Source organism: Hydra vulgaris, chromosome 13 (assembly GCF_038396675.1).
Source record: "Hydra vulgaris chromosome 13, alternate assembly HydraT2T_AEP".
Taxonomy (NCBI): Eukaryota; Metazoa; Cnidaria; class Hydrozoa; order Anthoathecata; family Hydridae; genus Hydra; species Hydra vulgaris.
This window is the reverse complement of record NC_088932.1, coordinates 17,225,001-17,249,477: the sequence shown is the minus strand read 5'-3', so window position 1 is coordinate 17,249,477 and position 24,477 is coordinate 17,225,001. Positions and strand designations below refer to the sequence as shown.

General features: G+C 25.3%; 1 protein-coding gene across 1 annotated transcript in view; it reads left to right on the top strand.

Annotated features, from left to right (window-relative positions):
• Positions 1 to 152: 152 nt before the first annotated feature.
• Positions 153 to 24,477, top strand: part of LOC101239410 (gamma-tubulin complex component 4) — a 53,734-nt gene continuing 29,409 nt past the window's right edge. The window contains exons 1-7 of the mRNA XM_065816489.1: positions 153 to 295; positions 1,230 to 1,377; positions 6,396 to 6,508; positions 6,847 to 6,900; positions 11,432 to 11,488; positions 12,473 to 12,552; positions 22,221 to 22,355. Of these exons, the coding sequence (XP_065672561.1) occupies positions 215 to 295; positions 1,230 to 1,377; positions 6,396 to 6,508; positions 6,847 to 6,900; positions 11,432 to 11,488; positions 12,473 to 12,552; positions 22,221 to 22,355 (668 nt within the window). The 5' untranslated portion in view covers positions 153 to 214. The remainder of the gene's footprint in view (positions 296 to 1,229; positions 1,378 to 6,395; positions 6,509 to 6,846; positions 6,901 to 11,431; positions 11,489 to 12,472; positions 12,553 to 22,220; positions 22,356 to 24,477) is intronic.

Here is a 24,477-nt window from a genome sequence, read left to right as displayed (position 1 = left end):
ATCATTATTTAAAATTTTAAATTTTTGACTAATAAAATGAATTTTTAATTATATAAAGTTTAAAATGTTCATATATTTTTGTATGATAATAATTGAAAATTAAATTGAAAATTTACAGAGTTTAAATATTGTAATATCATACTCATAGTCAGACAACTAATAACATACTTGTCCTTTAATCATAATTTATTTTGATTATATTAAAGCAAATAAAATGTTTCATGAGCTGTTGGTTGCATTATCCGGGACACCTGGAGCTATTTTTAAAGTTAATCAAGACACTAATGAAATAGAGGTTGTTTTTATTTGTTATTTTAATTTTTTTATTTAATCCGTTTATATTTAAAAGAATCTCATTTCAAACTTCATTCTGTTGCTTCTGGTCATCCCAGATAGTTTTTCGTCTTTCCAGATATTGTTTCTTGTCTTCCCAGATAGCAGATCCTGCAAGTTAATATAATATGCAATTTAATTTTTTTGATTTTAAATAATTTTTAAAGTTGTTAAATATTTTTATTTGTAGAGTTTTAGAATTTTTAATAAAATGTATATCTGAATTTTAAATTTAAATGACACATCTAATGTTCATTAATATCACAAAAATTTGGTTTTCTAATGGACTGAAACCATGTTTGCCGGCGTGGTAGATAATTAGAAGTTTATTAGAGGACTAATGTGATACAAAACTTTGTAAAATAATTATAAAAACTGTTTTTATATTATGGGAAAATGAATTTAAAAATAAAAAATAAAAAATTTCTAAATAATAACAGTATAGTATCTAATCAACAACTTTAAGAATAAATCTTGTACAACTAATCTTTGCAAGATGTTTAATGCATAAATTATATTGCAAGGTGTTAAATGCATAATTAATAAAGATAAAATGATTGACTTGATCATGATGAATCCAAAATGAATTGACTCAAGAAATAGTAAATAAAATATATTATGAACATTAACAATAATTTTCTTGAATGGTTCTGGTCACAATTATCAAATCTGAAATCAAAATTTCAAACTATCTGAACCAAAAGTTTTCAAAAATGTTAAATATATTAGAATAGTCTAACTTTGTCAAGACAACTTTTTTGGGTAAATATCTTTATATTGGATTTTATAAATATATTATGTCAATGTTTATGTGAATATGTTTTTATGTCAATGTTTATGTCAATATTGTGTAAATTTTTTATAATTTACCAACATAATATTTTCTATTTACAAAGGTTACAAAGAATCTTCCATTTGTTCATCCTAGTGAAACTGAGCTGCTCAATAAAATCTGTAAATTAGGGGGTTATTATAGAATGTTTGAGAATTTTATAGAAAAATTCAGTGTTGATTTAGTTCCTGTTAACTTGATCCTTAAAACAGGTGTGTTTTTAATATTGTTTGTATTTATTATAAGCGTTTCAAATATATATATCAAGCCTTCCCGGGAAGCGCAAGCGGTCTTACGCCTTGTTTGTCCACGTTTAAAGTATTTTTTTTAGACAAACTGACCACGGCAGTTCGCATTTTTTAACTTAGAAAGCGTTTCAATAATTTGCAGCAAAAAGTTAGACTTAACTACTAAACTACGAAAATAAAACAAAATTGTAACAAAATTTCAAGTTTAATTATATAAACTAGAAAGTTTAATAATTAAAAAAGGTAAATAAAAAATTTTTTTTATATAAAATTTTTATACAACTTTTCTATTTTTTTTTTTAGAGTTGTTGTTGAAAAAAACATTATCTTTTATTTGAAAATTTTTATTTGCAATTGAAAGTTTTGATATGGAGTTTATTCATGGTTTCTATCATTCCATATAATTAAGAAAATAATTTACTATGTACGCTAGAACTATAAGAAATTTTGTTAATTTTTTTCCTTACGCTTATTTGCTTATTACGTCTATTCATTCTTATGTTATTTTTACTTTTAAAAAAGTTTTTGCTATATTTGACTTATATAATAGGAAAATAAGAAAATAAATTGTTATTTATTTGTAAAAAATATTATTTGATTAATAAATTTTGTTAATGATGTAATAAGTTGAGCAAAAGAATAACTTTTCTTTTAATAAATGTATTTACCGCATTTGATACATGTCTGATGTTGTATCGTTTATATTGCTCAATTTCCAATGTTAATACGAATTACTAGAGATTTTGAACATAACAATTACTCTGCTTAAAAAAATGTATTTAAAAACTTAAAAAAAGTTTTAAATAGGCTCCTAAAAATTTTGTTAAGAAAGTTCGGTAAATTAACAATGCCCTAGCCCACAAAATTTTGCAGCATCGTTTTATTTTTTTACATAAAAAACTTGTTAAAAAATTTTTTTTTACAAATAAATAGCAATTAGTTTACTCGCTTTCTTGTGCATTGATAAAAACAGTAAAGTTTAGCAAAGACATTTGAAAAACAAATTTAAAAATTGTCCATGTTTCTAGCTAAATTTATAAAATTTTTCCTTTATATACTGACTGAAAAAAGCCGCAAAAAAATTGTATGTCAAAAATTATTTTTATATCTACTTTTTTGCTTGACTTGTATCAATATAAGTAGTGGAAAAGAACAAAAATAAGAAAACAAAAAAAATAAAAAAATAAAAATAAGAAAACAAAAAGAGTAAAATATTTAGGTATATTATTTTTTTGACAACAATTTTCTTTTTTTATTATAAAATTTTAAACTATTTTATTTAAATTTTCTATTTCGTATAGTCTTCCTTTCTTTTCTTCAAGTATTCCTGTTTTATTCTCTAGTTTCTTACAGCTTTGTTTTGCCGCAAATTCTTAAAATGCTTACTATATAAAAACGTGGTCAAGTTGTCTAAAAGGATTATTTTGAGCGTGGACATACAAGGCATGCAACCACACGCGCTTCCTAGGAAGGCTATATATATATATATATATATATATATATATATATATATATATATATATATATATATGTATATATATATATATATATATATATATATATATATATATATATATATATATATATATATATATATATATATATATGTATATATATATATATATATATATATATATATATATATATATATATATATGTATATATATATATATATATATAATTGAAAATACATCATTTATGGTGACATACTATTTATTTAACTTATTAAAAAATTTTTAACTTTAAATGTGATATTTCGGCTCATATAGTTGCAGTCATTTTCAAGCTACAATACGTTACAAAAAATTTGTTGTTTACAATAATGATGTCATTGCTGCGTATTATTACAAAAGTTTTTCTTAAATTTAACAAAATATGGTTTCTAATGGTGAGTCATCTCTAGGTTGCCATTATCCTTGTTTAGATTTTATTTTTTGGATAGCAACATTGCCATCTGTCTATTTCAGTTGCCTCCCTGATTTTTCTAATATAATTATTTGGGATAATTGAAAGTGTTTTAAGATTATTCCAATTAATACCTTTGTAATATGGTGCGTGTTCAACAATTGCAGACGCTTTCCAGTTCACTTTAGTTACATTTTTTTGATGTTCAGCTATTTGCGTTTTGATCTTTTTCCTTGTTTCATCCACATAAAAAGCGCCACATAAGGCCTTCGCTTAAGAGGCGTGCGGTTGCACGCCTTATATGACCATGCATATAGTTCTTTGTTTTGACAACTTGACCATGGCTCTTCGCAAGTTTTGATAATTAGCGCGTTTAAAAAATGCGCTAAAAAAAATAAAGCAAACTTAAATCAAAATAAACAATCCATAAACTGAAAAGAGAATAAAATCTAAATATATAAATAATACAAAAATTAACCTAAAAAAATAAAAATTTTAAAGAATGATAAAATAGAGGAAAAACCGGAAAAAAAAATCAAAACATTATTTAATGTAAACTTAATTGTAAGCAAAAGTAAAAAAAAAAAATTCATCATAGCTCTATTATTCTCGTTTCCTTCCATGAATAAATAGACTAATACAAGAGCGGATCCATAAAGAGGAGAAGAGCCATGAGGGCTTTCACACACACACCCCACTCCCACCTCAGATTTTTTATTTAGAAATCAATATATTTAACACAGCACAATGTTTAAAAATGTAAGTAAATAATAAGGCTGTTTAAAAGTACCATGAAATTTAATGAAATTTTGTGGTGCTAATTTTAAATTTTATAAAAAAGTTATAAGGGTAGTTAAAAAATGGTTTGCAGATGCGAATGTTTTAAGATTATTGTGATTATTTTAATTTCTTATATTTACGGGTTCTTTTTCCAGCAACGATATTCTAAAATTTTTAAAAATCTATTTGTAAAAAATATTTATGTATTTGTAATGAAACAGATTATGCTACATTCACTACTATTAGTTGAGCAATTATCATTGTCACTAAGTTCTTCTTCTTGTTTATCTTATGTCGAGAGTTCATGACTTTCTAATTGGATTTCACAGTGTTCTTTATCATCATTCGAGCTATCATCATTTTTGCTAGCATCTTCTTCAATTTCATCTGAACCCAATAGTTCATATGCAGTACTGATGTCAAACTGAACAGTTATGGGAGCATCATTTATATTTTTTTTATGATTTGCGGCAATGTTAAGTTCTGATTTAATTGGAAATTTTAGTCTTCTGTTTTTTAATAAATGTTTATTTACAGCATCTTGCAATATTTCGTTGCGTTCATAATCTGGCTGCACATTGCTATTTCCAGCAATCAGCATGCAGTCTTCCATTGTACTATGCTTCATGCTTAGTCGTTTATCTGAAAGCATAATAGTCAGTGTGCTGAAGCATCTTTCTACAGTGCTATTAGATGAAGGCAAGCAAAAGCACAAATCAACTAATAACAAAATGTTTGGAAAATCCAGTTTTTTAAATTTAAATAATTTTTCCCAAATTTCAAGACATGATAACTTTGAATTTGTTTTTATCATTATTTGTAGAGCACCTACTCTTAGAAAATAGTTCTTGGAAGGTAGCTGCTGTAAGCAGTTTTTGAAAATGTTGCATAAGGTATGTTATACAATTATTACCATTATCTTGGTCGTTCGTCCAATTTTGCGGATCAAGCCATGCCACAGAGGTTAAGACTTTATTATCCTTAAATGATGCAAATCGCATTTGAATTAAAGCCATCAAGCTTGATTTCAAGGTATTTCTTGTTTTCGCTTTTTTCTTTTTGTGGTCTGCCATTAGGTAACTAGATTCATTGGAAACAATGCTATCTTTTTCTTTTATTACATATTTTCTTGTTGAACTCCAAAATGCTTCATCAGCTCCCTCTGGTATTAGTGTAGTCAAATGAGATATTGTTTGGACAATGTTAGGGTATACTTCGTGCGCCAACAAAACATTTTTTTCAAAAAAAAGAAACAACAGGCTCATTGCATCAAGGAAATTGATGTATGCACTAATTTTGCATAAGAACGCGTAGTTTGTGAATTTTTTTAGCAGTCCTTGGATTTTTGCTCTTGTTTCGGCTCGATATCCTTGTTCGCTTGCAAGAGTATTTGGTAGGGCAACTAAATATAACTGCCAATTATGTAAAAACTTTGTAAAACCCTTTTGACGATGCACAGCAAATCGAGTTCCTGTAATTTTACTAAGTGCATAATATTGAATTGACAAGGCAGTAGGATGTTTACAGGACTCCTTAAGTTTACCAGAGTTTCTTAAAAGGTAGATTAGAGTTGTATAAAGGTGATCACATTGCGTAAATTCTTTAAATTGCTTTATAACATCTTTAATGGCAAGTTCTAGTCGGTGATTAACACAGTGGATATTAATTAACCAAGGGCGAGTTTGTTTTAATTGAGTTAATGCTCCAGTGTAAGTCCCCATATTGACATTACTTATTTTATGAAATTTACAATTTGCTGATAAATGTTAGTTTAGTTAAGAATAATAGAAAAATATTTTATCAACTTGTTGCTCTAATGTTTGAGGAGGAGTGTCTCAAACATTGGGTCATTTTTGTTCCCAGGCTCCATTCATTGCAATTTTTTGCAAAGCATCGGTGTTTGACAAAAGTACATGTATATATATGTTTGGAGTTTTCTCCATGTCTGAAAATTATTTCAAAAAATTCTGGATTCGCCCCTGGAAACTATATTTTTAAAACTTTAAATGTTGTTAATTATCCAATTAGTTAATAAAAAGAATAAAGATAAAAATATATACTTTTAAACATTTTTAAATATTTTTTTCGTTTTTTCTATTTAATATATTTTCAGGTATTGCAAATTGCAATCACTTACATTAACCCTTGAATTAATTCACCAATTATTTATTACACTATTTATACCTGAATGTTTTACTTATATCATCTGTTATATTTAAATATTTTTGTTACTATAATATTTTTTTGTAACTTATAATTACTACTTGATTAAATTATTTTTCTAATTTTTTTAATAGAAATTGTCAAACAAAACCAGGGCTTACAAGGCCAATATCTGCATGCTTTCTGTGCAGGATTATCTTTAGTGTTACAGCCGTACCTACAAACTCTTATTCATATTGAAGATCAAGTTTGATATTTTTTTAGTAACATTTTTTCTATAATTTTAAAAATCATATGTTTTTTAAATCATTAGTTTTTTTTACTGGGTTGCCCTGAAATTTGTTTTTTTTAATACCTAAAGGTTGAACAAGTTTTATTCAAATTTTTAAAAATGTTTTAGTTTAAAAAAATATTTTTTTTTTCCCAATAGTTTGAAAATAATTGCATTCGAATTTAATTAAGACTAGGTTTTTAAATTAAGGCCAAGTTTTTAGTCGGATTTACATTGCTGTTGGATTTATGGTTCTGGTCCAGTTATGTTTTTCATATGTTATTTTTTATGATCATAGAATAATATTTTTATAGATCATAAGAGATCCACACACTCCATTGTCACGGCTACATCAAGAACTTGAAGAAGTAAGCAAATAAGTTTCATTATAAGATTATTTAAATATTTTTAGATTTTAAACATTTCTAGAAAAATATACACTTCTAAATGGAGTATAAAAACATAAAGAAAAAATTGATTTGATTTGCTAACTTTTTCTTTTATGTTTTTATTATTGAATTAGCTAAAAAAATTTTCTAAGTTTAAGGTCGAGACAGTTATTCAAGTTTTACCCCTAAATGTTAAATAGCACACATTTAAAATGTGTTTTTGCCTAATGTCTAAAAGAGAAAGGATATTATATTATATTAGAAGACCCAACCCATTTTGTATATATGGTAATATATACAAAAACGAATAAAGGTAGAGTACAATATCAGGAGTACGAAAATTATGAACACAACAAGGAGAGGCAACTTTAATTGATGCTGATTTTCCAATTGATTTTTTATAAAGCTCTCAGATGAAAATTCAGTCAGTATATTATCTATAATTTAATTAAATTACGATATTTTCATCTTTACTTCAAAATCACTATTATATGATGCTTTTTTTGGAGTATTTTTGACATGATTAAGTGTTGATTCAGAATTTTTAGAAAAAAATGAATAAAAAGAGTACGTAACTAAATAAAAAAACCTTCTAAATACAAAACTAAAACTTACTACAACGAAGTTTGCTATATGAGTAAACATTTTTCAAAAAACACAAATCTGCACCCTACATCACCAAATTTTCTGAAACTTGGCATAAATGTTTAGAGATATATATTAGGAAAGACTGTAAAATTTTTTTATAAAATTCCTATTCGTTTATAACTTACAGCAACTTGAAGTTTTCTTGATTTTGACTGAAAAATGAGGGGGTATATTAAACATATATTTTTTACCTTTTGATAGCCAAGTGGTACAAATTGATGGTAACTACGTGTTCCAGGTATTATATTTGCAATATCCAATCGTTCTTTAAGAGTGTTTCTCACCAAAAATAAATCTTCTGATGAGGTATATATGAAATGTACACCTTCAATGTTTTCATTACAATATTTATGCATTGCTTGTGGAGATAAAATATGATTACCCATATCTCTTTGCAAGCTTGCTAGTGTTGCTAAATGTTTGACTGTACCACCTATCCCATCACAAGGTTGCTTACCGTGACTAGTTGCAAAAAAGTTCCATTTAGCAGAAAATCCAAAATCTTCAAGATGGAAACAAAGATTTAAAATATTTTTGCAATTCTTATATTGACCTGCACACCCATCTGAAAAGTATTCAATATTTTTTATTTGAGGCAGATTTGTTTTTATACCATTGCTAACAACATCAATAATTTTATATACCATGTTCACATCATGGATCATATCATCCGAAATAATACAATAAGATTTGTGCTTGAGAATACCTTCTTTTTTGAAATAAATAATCACAGGATGAAGTATACATTGTAAATTTGTCCAATGAAAGTTTTGCCCTTCATCTTAAACTACAAATTTATAGTTTTCTGAAAAATCACCCAGAAATAATGCTGTTACCTCATTCATATCTTCTTTTCTTGATCTCAGGTATGATGCTTGACTTTTTGCTAAATAAGAATGTGGTGCAAGTTTTTCCATTTTTCTACATACTAGTTCGATGTATTCAAACACTGGCTCTTTATTATGTGTCAAGTTTGACCTATCTGTTGTTGTCTACTGATCAAACTCTACCTCCTTATCATCTTCAAATTCTCCAAGTAAATCATAAAGTTTTTCAACCAATGCATTTTTAGTTGCAGGGCATTTTTCACATTTCCGCATCATACAGTCTTTATTAGTTATATCACAGACAATATAAGGTAACATTTCTTTGTATGTTACACCAAGAGGATGTAAAAGCAGTTTCAAATTCTGATGAATAACACAGACCCATACAGAATGTGTTCCTGAGGCACCAACAGTAATACACCATTTAGGTCGCAATGTGCAAAACCTTGAAAATCCTATTTTTATTTCTGGGTTCTTGGTTTTGAAGGCAACAAACAATTCCTTTAAATTGCATAATAGCAAATGTTTTTGCATGTAGACATTTTTCTTTATGTTTACATAGTCCTTTTTACCAGGCATTATACGGCTATGTTCATCATCTTCATAAAAAGTCTTGACCAGTTGAACTGTTACATCAGGAAGAACTTTTCCTACTTTTGGATTAGGCATGGTTGAAATACCTTTTTCTAATGCCAACTTACGTGCAGTTCGAGCTACATAGTTTGTTACATGTAATGTTTCAGAAACCTTTTTTATTGACCAGTCTGTTGGAGCAAGTGTCGTCACTTGTATTTTTTTAGATGTTGCTGTTGACTCTGCAATTTTGTTAGTTAATGATACCATCATGTTATCAAACAACTTTGTTTTTTCAATATACTCGTTAACAAAATTTGACTGCTGTTCAAAGCTTTCTTCTGATATATTAAGGGATATGGCTACCTTTTTTTTAATGGAGGTTGTTAATGCTGTCAATTTTCGTTTACCTTCTTTGATTTTACCTGATTTATGCAATCCTTTGACCTTAATAGGAGATACTCCAGCAAATGTAAAATGTGTATCCACACCTTTTTTATTTTGAATGGGCGCTTCATTAACAATATCGAAATCTTCATTATTTTTATTTTTACTCGTACTTTTTGATAAACGTTTCATAACTTTACTTCGACAGGTTGGACACAATTTCTTTCCAGGTGTAAGATTTAAACCTATAGTTTCTGCTTCTAACACAGTATGCATTGTAATCACACTTTAATAACGTTAATTATATTATGTAATTATATTACTATAAAATTAATTATATTATTAATTATGATAATTATTAAAAAAACTTATAAACAATTTATTAAGAATAATATTACTTAATGAAATACAAATATATAAATTTTTACCTCTACACACCTTTTGGTGAGTCAGAAATGGATTACAACAACTTTTCTGATTACCCTCATATCTTACAACTAACATATCATGATGATGTGTGCATATGCTAGTAATTCGTTCTTTTTTCATATTTGTTCGTTTTACAAGTAGTTTTTTAACATTGCTGTCAATATCTTCAATCAGATTTCTTACTTGGGTGTATGGCTGTTTATAACAAGTTCCATAATTATTTACAAAGCAGCAATTTATTTTGTTATCCTTATAAAACTATAATGAGTAATCACAGTCTAAACACTTAAAAACAAGAAATCTTAAATACTATGTCCTACCAAGTAAATCACACTTAAACACAAACAATATGTCCACAATAAAAACTTAAGTTGTATTTATAAGGAACATATTGCTTGGAGAAATAGCTATTAGTTCTAATATACATATTTTAAATGTCTAAGTACCTACTAATTATTGTCAATTCTCTACCAACTATTTACAAAAATTTTGTGTAAAATTAAAGTATAACTGAATATAGTTTTATTTAGTTATACAACTTAACATGGTCATATTTATTAGACATTTGTATGTCATTTTATTACTTTTTTTTTATTGATGAGATAATCACTATTTGATTACAATAAAACAATTAATAATAAAAGGTTATATAATATTTTTAATTTAATGACATGACTATTATGTAACAAAAATGAAATAACATGTATATAATAAAAAGTAATGAAAATAACAAGTAACAAATTAATAAATTTACAAAATGTTGAACTATGTTTTGTAATAACTTTGTAAATAATTTAATCATATATACTGTTTTTTTTAATCAACTAACTCTAATAATTATAGTCAGTTGATTTAAAAAAACATAAATATATAATTAATTTATAGATTATGATTAATTAGACCAATTTAATTTAAAAATAAAGATAATTGTATTATCTTCAATATCAAAATACATTTTTTTTACAAAAATAAATTTTTTTTACAAAATTTCTTTAGAAAAATTGAAAAACCAAAACATTAATAACTTCGCGACAAAACATAAGGCCAATAAAAATTTGGTTCGCAAAGTAGATATATTTCGAATATTTAAGAAAATCAAAACCAAAAGTTTTTTCCATCAGTCAGATTTTTTCTAGAGCTATACTTGTCAATGTCCTTTTTTATTGTTGTTAGTAAGTGCGTTTTGTGGATCTTACAATAAACTATATTCTATTGTTTTGACAGATACAAGACTATGATTTTCAGATTCAGCTGATTTTAAACTCCTTTGGTACCAAATTTTAGATTCCCAACATTACCACAAGATTGTTAAAAGGATAATAGTAAATTGACTTATTTCCAACACTTTTCCCCCCTCATTTTTCAGTCAAAAACTAATCAAATTTCAAGTTGCTGTAACTCTTAAAGGGATGAGAATTTTTTGAAAAAAATTTACGTTCTTTCCTAACTTATATCTTTAAACCTTTTTGCCAAATTTCAGCGAGTTCGGTGATGTCGGATGCAACCCCTTGTTTTTTGAGAAATTTTTACCCATATGTGATATATTTGAGGGTACAAATATGATAATCTATTTTATATTATTTTTTGACTGTTTTGTTTTTAATTTTTTTATGCATAATTGTTTTTAATATCAAAATTGTTTTTAGTATTTTTTTGTTTTTCCTACTTTGATGAATATGATCAATAAAATTCAAAATAAAAAAGTAAGTTTTGTGTTTTTGTTGTCTTTGAAGTTTATTTTGTTTCTATTGTTGTTAAAGTTGTTATTATAAGTGGTTGTAATTGTTTAAGCTAATGTTGTGGTTGTTGTTTTTGTTGTTGTTTAAGCTGATGCTGTGGTTATTGTTGTTTAAGCTGATGCTGTGGTTGTTGTTATTGTTGAAGATTTTGAGTGTTTGTATTACAGTTAATTCCTGGTAAGTTGAACATCGGTTAACTCGAACTTTTATTATTTCGAACTGTTTCATTTGGTCCCTTGAAATTGTCTAATCGATTACTATTAAAATTCTCTGGTTAAGTTGAACCTCGGATAACTCGTACTTCATTAAGTCAAGCCATTTTTTTGTTCCCTTTCAGCAAATTTCTTTGGATAACTCGAACTTTTTGTATGGGAATTAAAGATATTGACATGATAAAAAAATTTTTAAAAAGTCATTCACAAAACATAAATAGTTGTAGCTTAATAATTTCTTTATTGTTTCTTAGTATTTGATCTGAATAGAATAGATTGTTATCAGATGTAAAATAATGCTTTAATAAAGCTGTTAGATAATACATCATGAATTAACTGTTTAAGAAACAACTATTTTATAGTTTAATGAATTTCTAAATAAAATACCGCAATTTTATCACCAAATAAAAAACAAGTCATTTTGTTGCTAAACTTTTTCAAATGTTATTTATTGACTGTACTGCATAAATACAATCCAGAACTTTATTCATTGAAACATTAGTGTAATGGTGTAAATTTAATGCATATACTTTAGCATTGAATAAAGAAAAATTTTGTTAACTTAAACTAAATCAACTTGATGGAAATTCGCTTTAGACGAACATTCGTTCAGTCAAACCACTTGATCACTTAGAGGTTTGAGTTATTGGGAATTAACTGTAGTATAATAGTAACTGATATAATAAATTAGTCTTCTTTACAAGAAACTTTTTTTTTAATACTGTTAAATATTTAGGTTCATGGATGCCAAATTTTAGAGCTTCTTCAAAAAACCTCTTACTGTGGAGTTCCTCCAATCAAAGCTGCTGTTGAAAAGTAAGTTTATTTATGAATACTTCTCAGAATTACATAGTTTTATATTTGTGTAGTGGTATGGCACATTAATGCAGTTGTGGTGTAATGGTTAAGCACTTGCTCTGTAAGCAAGAAGTTCCAAGTTTAATCCCTACTACATCCCAGGTAGTACCACACTCAACTTTTTTCTCCACGCAGTTACTTTGTTCCTCAAGGTTTGTGTTTTGGAGTTAAAGAATTGAGAGAGGGTTGTAACGACAATTTAAAAAAGTAGCTTCTTCAACTATAGTGGTAACCTCGGCTTTAGGAGGAGAATAATATTAAAAAAAAAATCACATTAAAAAATTTATGTTACTTAGAACATGTTGATACTCAAGTAGAAAAGAGGTGTGACAAAGCTAATATAAAATTTCTCTTTTCAAAGTGGATAAGTTTTTCATTTCATTTTTTAGTAGTTCGAAAAAGTCAAAAAAGAAATTAAATAATGGTTGAAAGTGTTTTGTTAAGTTTTGTTATCGCAGAAATAGTTGGATTAGTTAAGGCATTAATGGCAAGAATAGAGTACAGGCTAGCATACTTGGGCCATGTTAAGAGCATTATCTCCACTTCTAGCAGCAATTGGTGGATCTTTAAAAGTTAAATGTGTCTAAATTGTTTTGATGTATAGCAGTCACATAATCAACAGTGAAGATGATAGTTAGATGGATATGTGATGCAACTTACACACAGTAAAATAAGAGAAAAAAATAATATTTAACATGTAATTCAAAGACCTCCCAAGTGTGCAGGACATTTACAAACAGTTATAAACTGATGACGTGTAAAGACCTATGATGGTATAAGTTATAGCATAATAATAATAATGATAATAATAATAAGTAATAATAATAAATAATGATAAATAATAATAATAAATAGTAAAAATAATATTAAATACAGTAATATAAAAAGGTATTATCTATATATATATATTTTACTATATATAGATATATATTTTACTATATATTTATCAATATATATATAATAGTGATTATCATTAATAATAATGCAAAATAAAAATATAAAAATCATAATAATATCAATAACAAAAAATATAACAGGTAAAAAGAAGGGAATAAAATGGAGAGAAGTTTAACGAATTGGTAAGAAAAGTCAAAGAAGGAGAAGTCCTAGGAGAGTTTTGTTATGTACCAGAGTTTTTTAAGTATAGTATTTTATAAGGAAATAGAAATATTGAATATGCATTAAAGTAAAATAAAAAAATTTGAAAAAAAAAAAAAAATTGTTATGAAGAATTAAGCAGGGCAAGAATTAAGTGGGGCAATTGCATAGAAAATAGTTTATTGTTTATTTATTACATGTTACATGGTTTAGTAACAATGCCACAAACTTTAGAGCCATATAAACTTTACAGGATGATAAAAATGAGGGTATTTGATTGCGACTAAATGAACATTTATATATTTTAATGTTTTATTTTTATATTTTTATTTTTATTTTATGGGTTTTATATTTTTATTTCTAGTTTTTGGTTTTATATTGTTATTTTTATTTTTTATTTTTATTTATGAGTTTTATACTTTTATTATATTAAAAATCCATATTATATAAATTTATTTATGTTGTAGAGAATAACTAGGGGGCGATTGCTTAACTGTTAGTTGATTGATTATTTTTATTGAGGATAAACTTTTTTTACATGAGTCATGAAGGCATTTTTGTCATTTTTTAAAATATTTTTTTAGTTTCAACAGGAAGAGAGTTCCAACAGTGAATTGATTGATACTTGATTGACTTTATGCCATACTTATGTGTTTGTTTTAAAGGTATAGAAAGACTACAATAAGACCTAAGTTTATAACCATGAATATCACTTTTGAATTTAAAATAGCTAGTGAGGCAGCTGGGCATATTATTGTGGACAATTTCCCACACAAGAACACAGTTTGATAAGTAGATAAGTTCATCAAGCTTCAAAATTTTAGAAAGACTATACAGTATTTCAGAACTAAAACTGTTAAGTTGAAAATGAATTATTCTTAAAGATTTATTCTGGAGATTTATAAGGTTTTTTTTATAAACGGATGAACTTTATCCCCATAACTGACAACTATAGGATAGATGGGAGTTAAAAATAGCATGCCAAATATTCACAAGGGTTTCATAATTCACAAAATGCCTTATTTTGGTAAGCATTCCATTTGCTCGACTTTTGAGTTTGTTTAAAATGGATTTAATTTGTTGAATGAACAAAAGATTTTCATCTAATAATATGCCCAGATATTATATTTTATATACAATATTTAGTTTTTGACCACTAATTCTAAAATTAAGTTTTTTGGTGATTTTTTGCCTTGAGGTTTAAATAGAACTAATTCAGTTTTTTTGACATTCAAAAATATTTTGTTTGATCACAACCATTGAACCAGTGATGCTAGGTCATAATTTAGGTACTTATTTAGCTTTTTTAAAGACTTATCTACAATCAGAAGGTTAGTGTCATCAGCAAAATGATACACCTTCAAGTATTTAATACAAGTGTTTAAATCATTTATGTAGATAAGGAAAAGAAGGGGACCCAGAGTTGAACCCTTAGGAACACCTATAGATGTAAACTTAGTAGTAGATGAGATATTACCAATAGTAATACTTTGTGGACGATGGTTTAGACTTAAACCAGTTCAGAGCAATTCCCCTTACACCATAATGATACAGCTTTGATAATAGAATTTCATGGTTGACAGTATCAAAAGCTTTTTGCAGATCAATAAACACTCCATCAGCAAATTGTTTTTAATCCAAAGCCTCGTGTATGGTTTCAGTTATATCTATGAGTGCTTGGTTAGTAGAGTGTTTCTTTCGGAATCCAAATTGCAGACTATATAAACTATCTGATAGATTTAAAAAACTGAGTAGCCTGTTATACATAAGCTTTTCAATTAGTTTATCTACATTTGAGAGTAAGGTTATAGGCCAATAGTTACAAGGATCTTGTTTACAGCTGCTTTTTAAAATTGGAACAACTTCTGCAACTTTAAATAAGTCAGTGCATATCCCTGATTGAAAAGATTGATTTATTATAATACTCAAGGGGAAACTTAATTCTTGAGATGCTAAAGTCATTATTTTTGAAGGAATACTATTGGGCCCAATGCTTTTTTTAGATTCAAGAGGGAGATATAGTCATTTACTTCTTAAGAAGTAACTGGAGATATAAAAAAAGTATCAGGATTTTGATTTTTTAGATTGTGGCTGAAGTGAAATCTAGGAGGTATAATTTGTTTAGAAAGATTATCTGCGATTGAAGAAAAGTAATCATTAAATGTGTTTGCAATTATTTTCTTGTTAGTTATAGTTTTATTATTGATATTTAAACTATCTATATTATTGTTGTTCTTTGATTTAATATAAATAATACTCCTTATTCCTTTCCAGGTGTTTTTAGGGTTATTTAGATTTTCATTAAAGTAGGTTAAATAATATGTTTTTTTTGAGTATCGCAATAGGTTACTACTTTGATTTCTATAATATTTGAATTTTTGAAAGTTTAAACTCTCATTTTTACATTTTATAAACTTCTTGTGCAACTTATTTTTAATTTGTATTGACGTAATGATTCTATTAGTAATCCATGGCTTTGATAAAGATTTATTAGCTTTTTTAGTAGACATTTTGAAAGGGGCATGATTATCAAGTAATCTTTTAAGTGCATCCAAAAACTTAGAAGTTGAGTTATTAACACAATAGTTCCCTTGTTGGTTTATTGAAAGCCAACCAGTTTCCTTAAGGTCTTTAAGAAAACTTTTTCATCAAAATTTTTAAAACATCTACGATATAGTTTGGAATGAGACTGTTTTAAGTTCTTGCATAGAAAGGATATAAACTGAATAAGATGGTCAGCAAGGCATACTGTTAGGTTGCCTGATTTAATATTTGGTGTGTGAAAGTTTACAAATATATTATCTATGAGTGTCTTTGGTTTTGGAGTAATTCTGGTTGGTCGAGTAATTAATGGGAAGAGGGAGAAAGAGCACATAAGATCTAGAAAGTTAGAAACATCATTACAGGAGTCATATTTTAAAAGATTAATGTTGAAGTTTCCTAAAAGAACTATATTTTTGTTCTCTAGTGATAACTTGTCAAGTAGGGTTTGTATATAAGTGATATTGAACTCACTGGTGTTCATACATGGGTGGCGATAAATGCAACCTACAATAATTTTTTTTTCTTATGGCAGTAAAATTTCAATAAAGGTTGATTCTAGTTCTTTTTTTTTTCTGAATTTTGAGGTCAGATCTTAAGTTATAATTTAATTCAGATTTTATATGTATAATAGTTCCTCCTTTATTAGAATGAGAATCAGTATGTTCAAAGACATAGCCATTTAAAGTGATATCAGTTCTAAGTGTTTTGTTGTGATTTAAGCAAGTTTCAGATATAGCAATGATATTGGGTTTATTATTCATAAGGGAAAGCAGAAGTTTTAGATCATCAAGGTAATATGTCAGGCAATGATTATATATTTACATGTAAATAGGTTTTTGAATCAATACTAATAGCTTTGTTATACTCTGTTGAATCATAGTATTTACAATTAATATTATCATGGTCAAGTTTATTTTGAAAAAGATTATTTAGGTTAGATAAAGTGTCATAAAATAAATTATGAGTAAAAGTATTTGCAACCATTTATAGTGACCTTAAAATCCTTATCTGTCAGAGAAGAGTATGGTAGAGAGTTTTCCGAGCAATTAAAACAGTACCAGTAGCCAGTTTCAGTCATCCAAGAGTTATTGAATTTTTTATCAACATTATTACACCTAATGTGGATCCACTTAATGCAAGAGTCGTATTGTATAGCTTTTTGATTACATGTTACGGTTTTATAACAAACACCACAAGGAGACTTAGCAACCATATTATTCACTTCAGCATTTAGGATAATGGAGATGAGAAAAGGGTATTTGGTTAAACTAAATTTATATTTGTATTTTTATTTGGTTTTTATTTTTATTTTTAATTTATGAGTTTTATATTTTTATTCTTAATTTAAGAGTTTTATATTTTTATTTCTATTTTCTGAATTTAAATTTTTATTTATGACTTTTATATTTTTATTTTATTAGATTTTTATTGGTATTTTTGGTTTCAAATTTTAGTCTATATATTATATTTTATATACTAGTGAACACTATGCAATACTGTGTGTGAGTATTTTGATGAAAAGTAAGAATGTAACAATATTTTAAAAGTAAAGAGTGTAACACTTTTGAAATTCATAAATTCTAACAGAGATAATGTATTAAATATTTGTATTATAAATATAGTTACTTATAAGAATCAGATAATAATAAATAATATGATAGATATATTATAAATACTATATAAGTATTATGATACTGTATAAATAATCTTTATATTTAAATAATGAGTATAATTAATCTTAAGATAATAGAGTATATAGTATAGGTATAAATATAAGTATATAAGTTTTAAATATAAATAAGATTTATAATATAACTAAACTGTTTTAGTATAAATATAAGTGATAAAATAGGGTATATATGACAAAACTTATATATACATATAATCATGTGCATATATACATACACGCATACACACACACACATACACACACACACATATATATGGATATATATATATATATATATATATATATATATATATATATATATATATATATATATATATATATATACATATATGTATATATATATGTATATATATATCTCTATATATATATCTATATATATATATATATATATATATATATATATATATATATATATATATATATATATATATATATATATATATATATATACATAAATATGCACATATATATAAACATAAAACATACATGCAATACAAAATATATACATATAATATATACATTTTATATACTATAGAGTAATATATAAATCAAATTATCGGTATTTAAGCAGAGCTAACAAAAGTTGATAATGAACAATTAACAAAAAATTAAAACTGGAGTAATTTTTAATGAATGGTAGCTTAGACTGATAATAGGAAACTGTTAGTTGCCACAAGATTAACTCTTTAACTGATTGACTTTAGAAAAGGGGAGAACCACTATAAGTTTGTTGCGAAACAGTTGAAAAAATTTTTTTGAATAAAGTAAATAAACAAAGTAATACTGCTTTACGTCAAAACAATGCATTACGCCAAAGTGCTGAACAGCCATTCTGATTTGAAACAAAATATCAATGTAAACAATGTCATTGTAAAATGCAATGTAAACTATCAATGTGACAACCAATTAATATTTTAACTCTCTCAGCTTTCCATAATCTCACTTCAGTGATTCATTTTTAAAATCAAAGTCAAGCATCCAAAGCAAACACTACACTATTTAAAATACTGACTAAGGGTAAACAATAAACATAAATTATTTAATTTGTAATTTTCATCATTCTAGTCCGAAATCAAGCGACCTGCTGCTATTTTTATTTCCCGTTCCGTTCGATATAATTATATAAATTGTATAGTTATATAAGTATATAAATTGTTTAAGTCTGCAATTTTTATAATATTGTTTTGTTTTTATAAACGGCAACATTCTACAACAACGAAAGTCTCTTAAACGAATTTTAATATAAGAATAATTAAAGTTAATACATTTGAAAAGATAAATAAAATATCGTTGCAAAAAAAAAAAAAAAGACAAATGTTTTAGAAAGCTGTTACAATTAAATAAGTTTGATCTTAAATGCTTTTATATTATTGAAACGCTTTTTAATGAAGTAACAAAACACTTCTTATGAATTTTTATAAAAAGTATTAAAAACTATTTTTTTTACTTATATAGTTATGTGTTTTTTATGGTAAATGTTTATCTTTAAACATATTAAAAAAACAAAAAACAAAGTACAATTGTACAAAGTACAAAAACAAAGAATGAAATGGTTTTTTAATGCGTAAATTAAATAGACTAAGCATTTTAGTTATATGAGTTTTGTTTTAGTTGGGTTATATATATATATATATATACAGTATTGTGAAAAATTTAAGAACCACCAAAAAACAAATCATAATTTATTTTTATTTTTAAATTTTTTTTTTATCGAATATATTTTTCTGGTAAAAAAATAATTAGAATAAATTTTAGAAAATAGACAAACAAAATAAAAAAAAATAATGACAAAAAATTTTAAACAAATAAAAAAAATGTAATTAAAGTTTTATAGGTAATTTTTGTTTAAAAAAATTGTAAAAAAGTTAAGAACCACAGAACAAAAAACTGTAATTTTTACCTAATACCGCGTAATTCTACCATAAATTTTTAACCACTCATTTATACGATTTGGCATTGAATCTATAAAATTCTCTAAAATATGTTTGGGAACATTTCCAAGTATTGTTGGTAAAATATCGCGCAACTCCTCAAGGCTCCTTGGTACTTTTTTGGCAATCTCTTTATCAAGCCAACTCCAAATTTTTTCAATGCAATTTAGATCTGGGCTATTTTGTGGCGAAGTTAGACGCTCAATATTTTTGCTTTCAAACCATTCAGAGACAATTTTAGCCCTGTGATATGGTGCATTGTCTTGCTAAAAAATGAACAGAACGCTTTGCTCAAGTGCATCAATTGGTGATAACAAGTTATTATTTAAAATATCGATGTAATAAATAGAGTTGAATTGACCATCAAATAGTTTAAACATACCGAGACCATAATATGTCATGCAGCACCATATTCCAACCGACTCGCTACCTTGTTTTGTTCTTTGAACGATACAATCAAGATTATATTTTTCTGAAGGCTGCCTGCGAATCATAATTCGGTTTTTTCGGTTATCAACCTCGATATTCATCTCATCACTGAACATTACTGTCCTCTATTTTTATTAAGACCATTCTTTGACGCTTTGGCAAAATTCTTTTCGCTTTTTTATATGTTGTTTGGTAAGTCGCGATTTTAGAACAGCTTTTTTCCATAACATATTGTTAGCTATTAGTTTCCTACGCACAATTGATGCTGATGCTTGATGTCCATTTGAAAGCTTCCATTCCCTTCCTAATTCATGCGACGGCATGGTTCGAATTTTCTTTGCCAACATGATTAAAAGGCGATCATCATTGGGTGTTGTCAAACGCGGTCTTCCAGAACGATGGCGATCAATGTAAGATTTTGTCTTTTTGAATCTTTTGATGATTGTTAGCACCAAACTATGTGATCGCTTTATTATTTTTCCAATTTCACAAGCGGTTTTAACTTCCTGGTGAAAATGCACCACTTTTACACGATCTTCATAGGTAATGGCATTTCTGCTCATTTTTTCAAAAGAAATGAATTTTTTTTGTTTGAAATTAAATACTTTTTAAATATTTTTATTCATTTTTTGGTAATAACTTTTTTGGTAAATAATTTTTTGGTCATTAATAAAATATTTAAACAAAAAAGGTAAAAATAAATTAAAAAAAGACGTTTCCGCCGCATTTAGCACAAAAAGTTCTTTGTGGTTCTTAACTTTTTCACAAAAAAAATATTAAAAAAAATTAACACAAAGTATTTAATCCTTATTTTTTTAAGTTCTATTAGTTAATTTTCAAAAAAAAGAAAATCTTTTTTCTCATGTTCTATTTAATATCTTTGAGAAAAAAGACTATTTTATTATCTTTAGAATAAAAATTAATTAACTTTATTTAAAAAAATTTTTTTTTTTTATTTAGTGGTTCTTAACTTTTTCACAATACTGTATATATATATATATATATATATATATATATATATATATATATATATATATATATATATATATATATATATATATATATATATATATATATATATATATATATATATATACATATATATATATATTTGTATATATATATATTTGTATATATATATATATATATATATATATATATATATATATATATATATATATATATATATATATATATGTACTTATATATGTATATATTCCATTATTTTTATTATAATTATTTTGTATTGTATATTATAACAACACTTTTTTTTCTTCTGTATCTAATGTTACTACATTTAATTTATGTAATAATTTTTTACAGATATATGTCCAGAAAAAACAATTTCAATTTTGTTTTTAGATGAAATACTTTGATGTTCACATTTCTTTAAAGGATAATAACATTTCTATTTAAGACACTGAGAAAGATATATATATATAGATATATATATACATATATACATATATACATATATATATATATATATATATATATATATATATATATATATATATATATATATATATATATATATATATATATATATATATATATATATATATATATATATATATATATATATATATATGTATGTACTTATATATGTATATATTCCATTATTTTTATTATAATTATTTTGTATTGTATATTATAACAACACTTTTTTTCTTCTGTTTTTACTTGAAACATCCTATTAAGATCTGCATCAAAGTTTAGTATTAAACTATATATAATATCTATGTGTTATACATAGTTTATTTGCATTTGTATATTATACATAGAATGTATAAAAAAGTCTAAAGAGTATTTACAAAAGTAGTAAATATATCATATTTTAAATAATCTTTATATTAAATATAATTAGTAAAGTAAAATTTAGTTTAAATTTTGTTTTCAGAAAAAAAGTTTTTAGTATTTAAATGATTGTTTAGGATACTTCATACATGTCATGGTGTTTTGTATAAGCAACTATCTGCTTGGATGTTACATGGATTGTTGGTAGACAACTATCATGAATTTTTTATAGTTGACAAAAAAAATATGAAGCTTAGGGAAGAAAGGAAGTTGTAAGTATATTTGATTGTTTAAACTAGTTAATAGTTTATATAAATATAAATATATATATATATATATATATATATATATATATATATATATATATATATATATATATATATATATATATATATATATATATATATATATATATATATATATATATATATATAACCATTATATAACCATATATATAACCATTTGTGATGTATTTACATATATCAATTGAGGTGTGTGTGTACAATTGAGGTTAATTGAAACGTATATATATATATATATGTGTGTGTATGTGTGTATGTGTGTGTATATATATATATTAGTGACGAACCTAAAGTTTATTTGGAGATACCGCTTTTTTTTTTTGGTAACGTGGGGGTGTATGTGTGGTGTTGTTAAGATTACCGCCCCCTTTCTCCCCAAATTAACACCTGTGCTGTGACAATGATTTTTAATCATTGTGTTTATCTTGTTTAGTATTATCAGAATGAGTTTACTTAAAGGGATTTCTTTGACTACATGAATTTACCGTGAGACATAACCAAGTTGCTTGAGTTACGATAAGAAAACTATTTTACTTAAGAATATAACCACGCTATTTGTAAATAATCATTGTAAATTGTTTAAAGTATTTTAAACAATTAAATAAAAGATAAATAAAAAAGAAATAATTACCATAAACCTAATTTATTAAAATGATATAGTTTTTTTGATTAAAAAATATATTATATTTTGAAAAATTATTTTATTTTTTTATTCATTAAGTATAATTTAAAAAAATTACGTTTAATGAATAAGTTACATTTACTATGGATTTTTTAAACATTAAAAACATTGAAGTTTAAAAATAGCTAGATCTTGGAAAAGAAACAAAACTTTCTGAAAAAGTTTACGTTTCGTTTTTTTGTTTCCCTCACATAAACTAAAATAGAAAGCTAAAGATCAAAAGTTCATTCATTCAAAAATCAAATTTGGGTCTAGTTTGCGCGATAGACTGAAATTTTTTACTTTTGTTCATTTATTATTAAAAGCAGTTCACTCTTAATAATGTAATTGCCAACTAACAAAAGTTAATTTTACTATGAATTGATATTTTAAAATTTTTCTATCTTTCAAAACAGCAAACTTTTTATACATTCCATTGTTATAAAAGTTTGTATGAGGTTTTTAAAATCAAGTTTCAGAATTCATTTTTTTAAAACATTCAGTTAGTAACCAAAGGACAGTTATGTCACATTATTAGGTGAAAAAAGCAATAGCTTTTTAATTCATTTTATTAACTTGAAGAAAAACTGAAGTAGCTAAAATAAACTGAAAATTATTTGTATGCTACAAATAATTTTCTATTTAAAACCGAAAAATTATTTTTCTATATATATATATATATATATATATATAGGTATATATATATGTATACATATATATATATATATATATATATATATATATATATATATATATATATATATATATATATATATATATATATATAAAGTGGCGGCAGAAAATCATGCACCCAGCAACTTTTACAACAATATTTTGATTTTAAAATAGGTTTTAAAAATAAAAACAACCAGATTTCAAGTTCTTTAATGTCAAGGTTGTTTACTTTGTGTAGGAACTTTAAATTTTTTTGTGACTTTTAATTTTTAGTAACTTTGTGGTAATTTGGATGTTAATTTATGCGATCACCTGATGTCCCTTTAAATTTTGTTTACAATTGATATATTTGATAATACTTTATTTATTTGTATTTTGGGCTTGTAACTTACCAGTCCATGTTATTTTGTATTAGTTTTTCGGTTTTTAGTGGATATTAATTGTAATTTTTACATTGGTTGCATTATTTATTGTTTTATTTTGGAAAATGGAGGTTAATATGATGGGCCTAATTGTGCAATTAAGACTTGGCATTGGGGGTCACAAATTTTACTTGCTTAGCATTTATTTGGTATTATTTTTCATTCTAAATATTGTTTAATGATGTAATTTATATTACTTGGTATTATAAAACAATTTTTTTATTTTAGATTTATTTTTATAAAATTATTATCATGACTGGAGCGAAGAAGCTGACTGCAGAGGAGCGGCTGGAGGTGGTTATGCAGGTCAGGAATGGGTCGAATTTTGATGCAG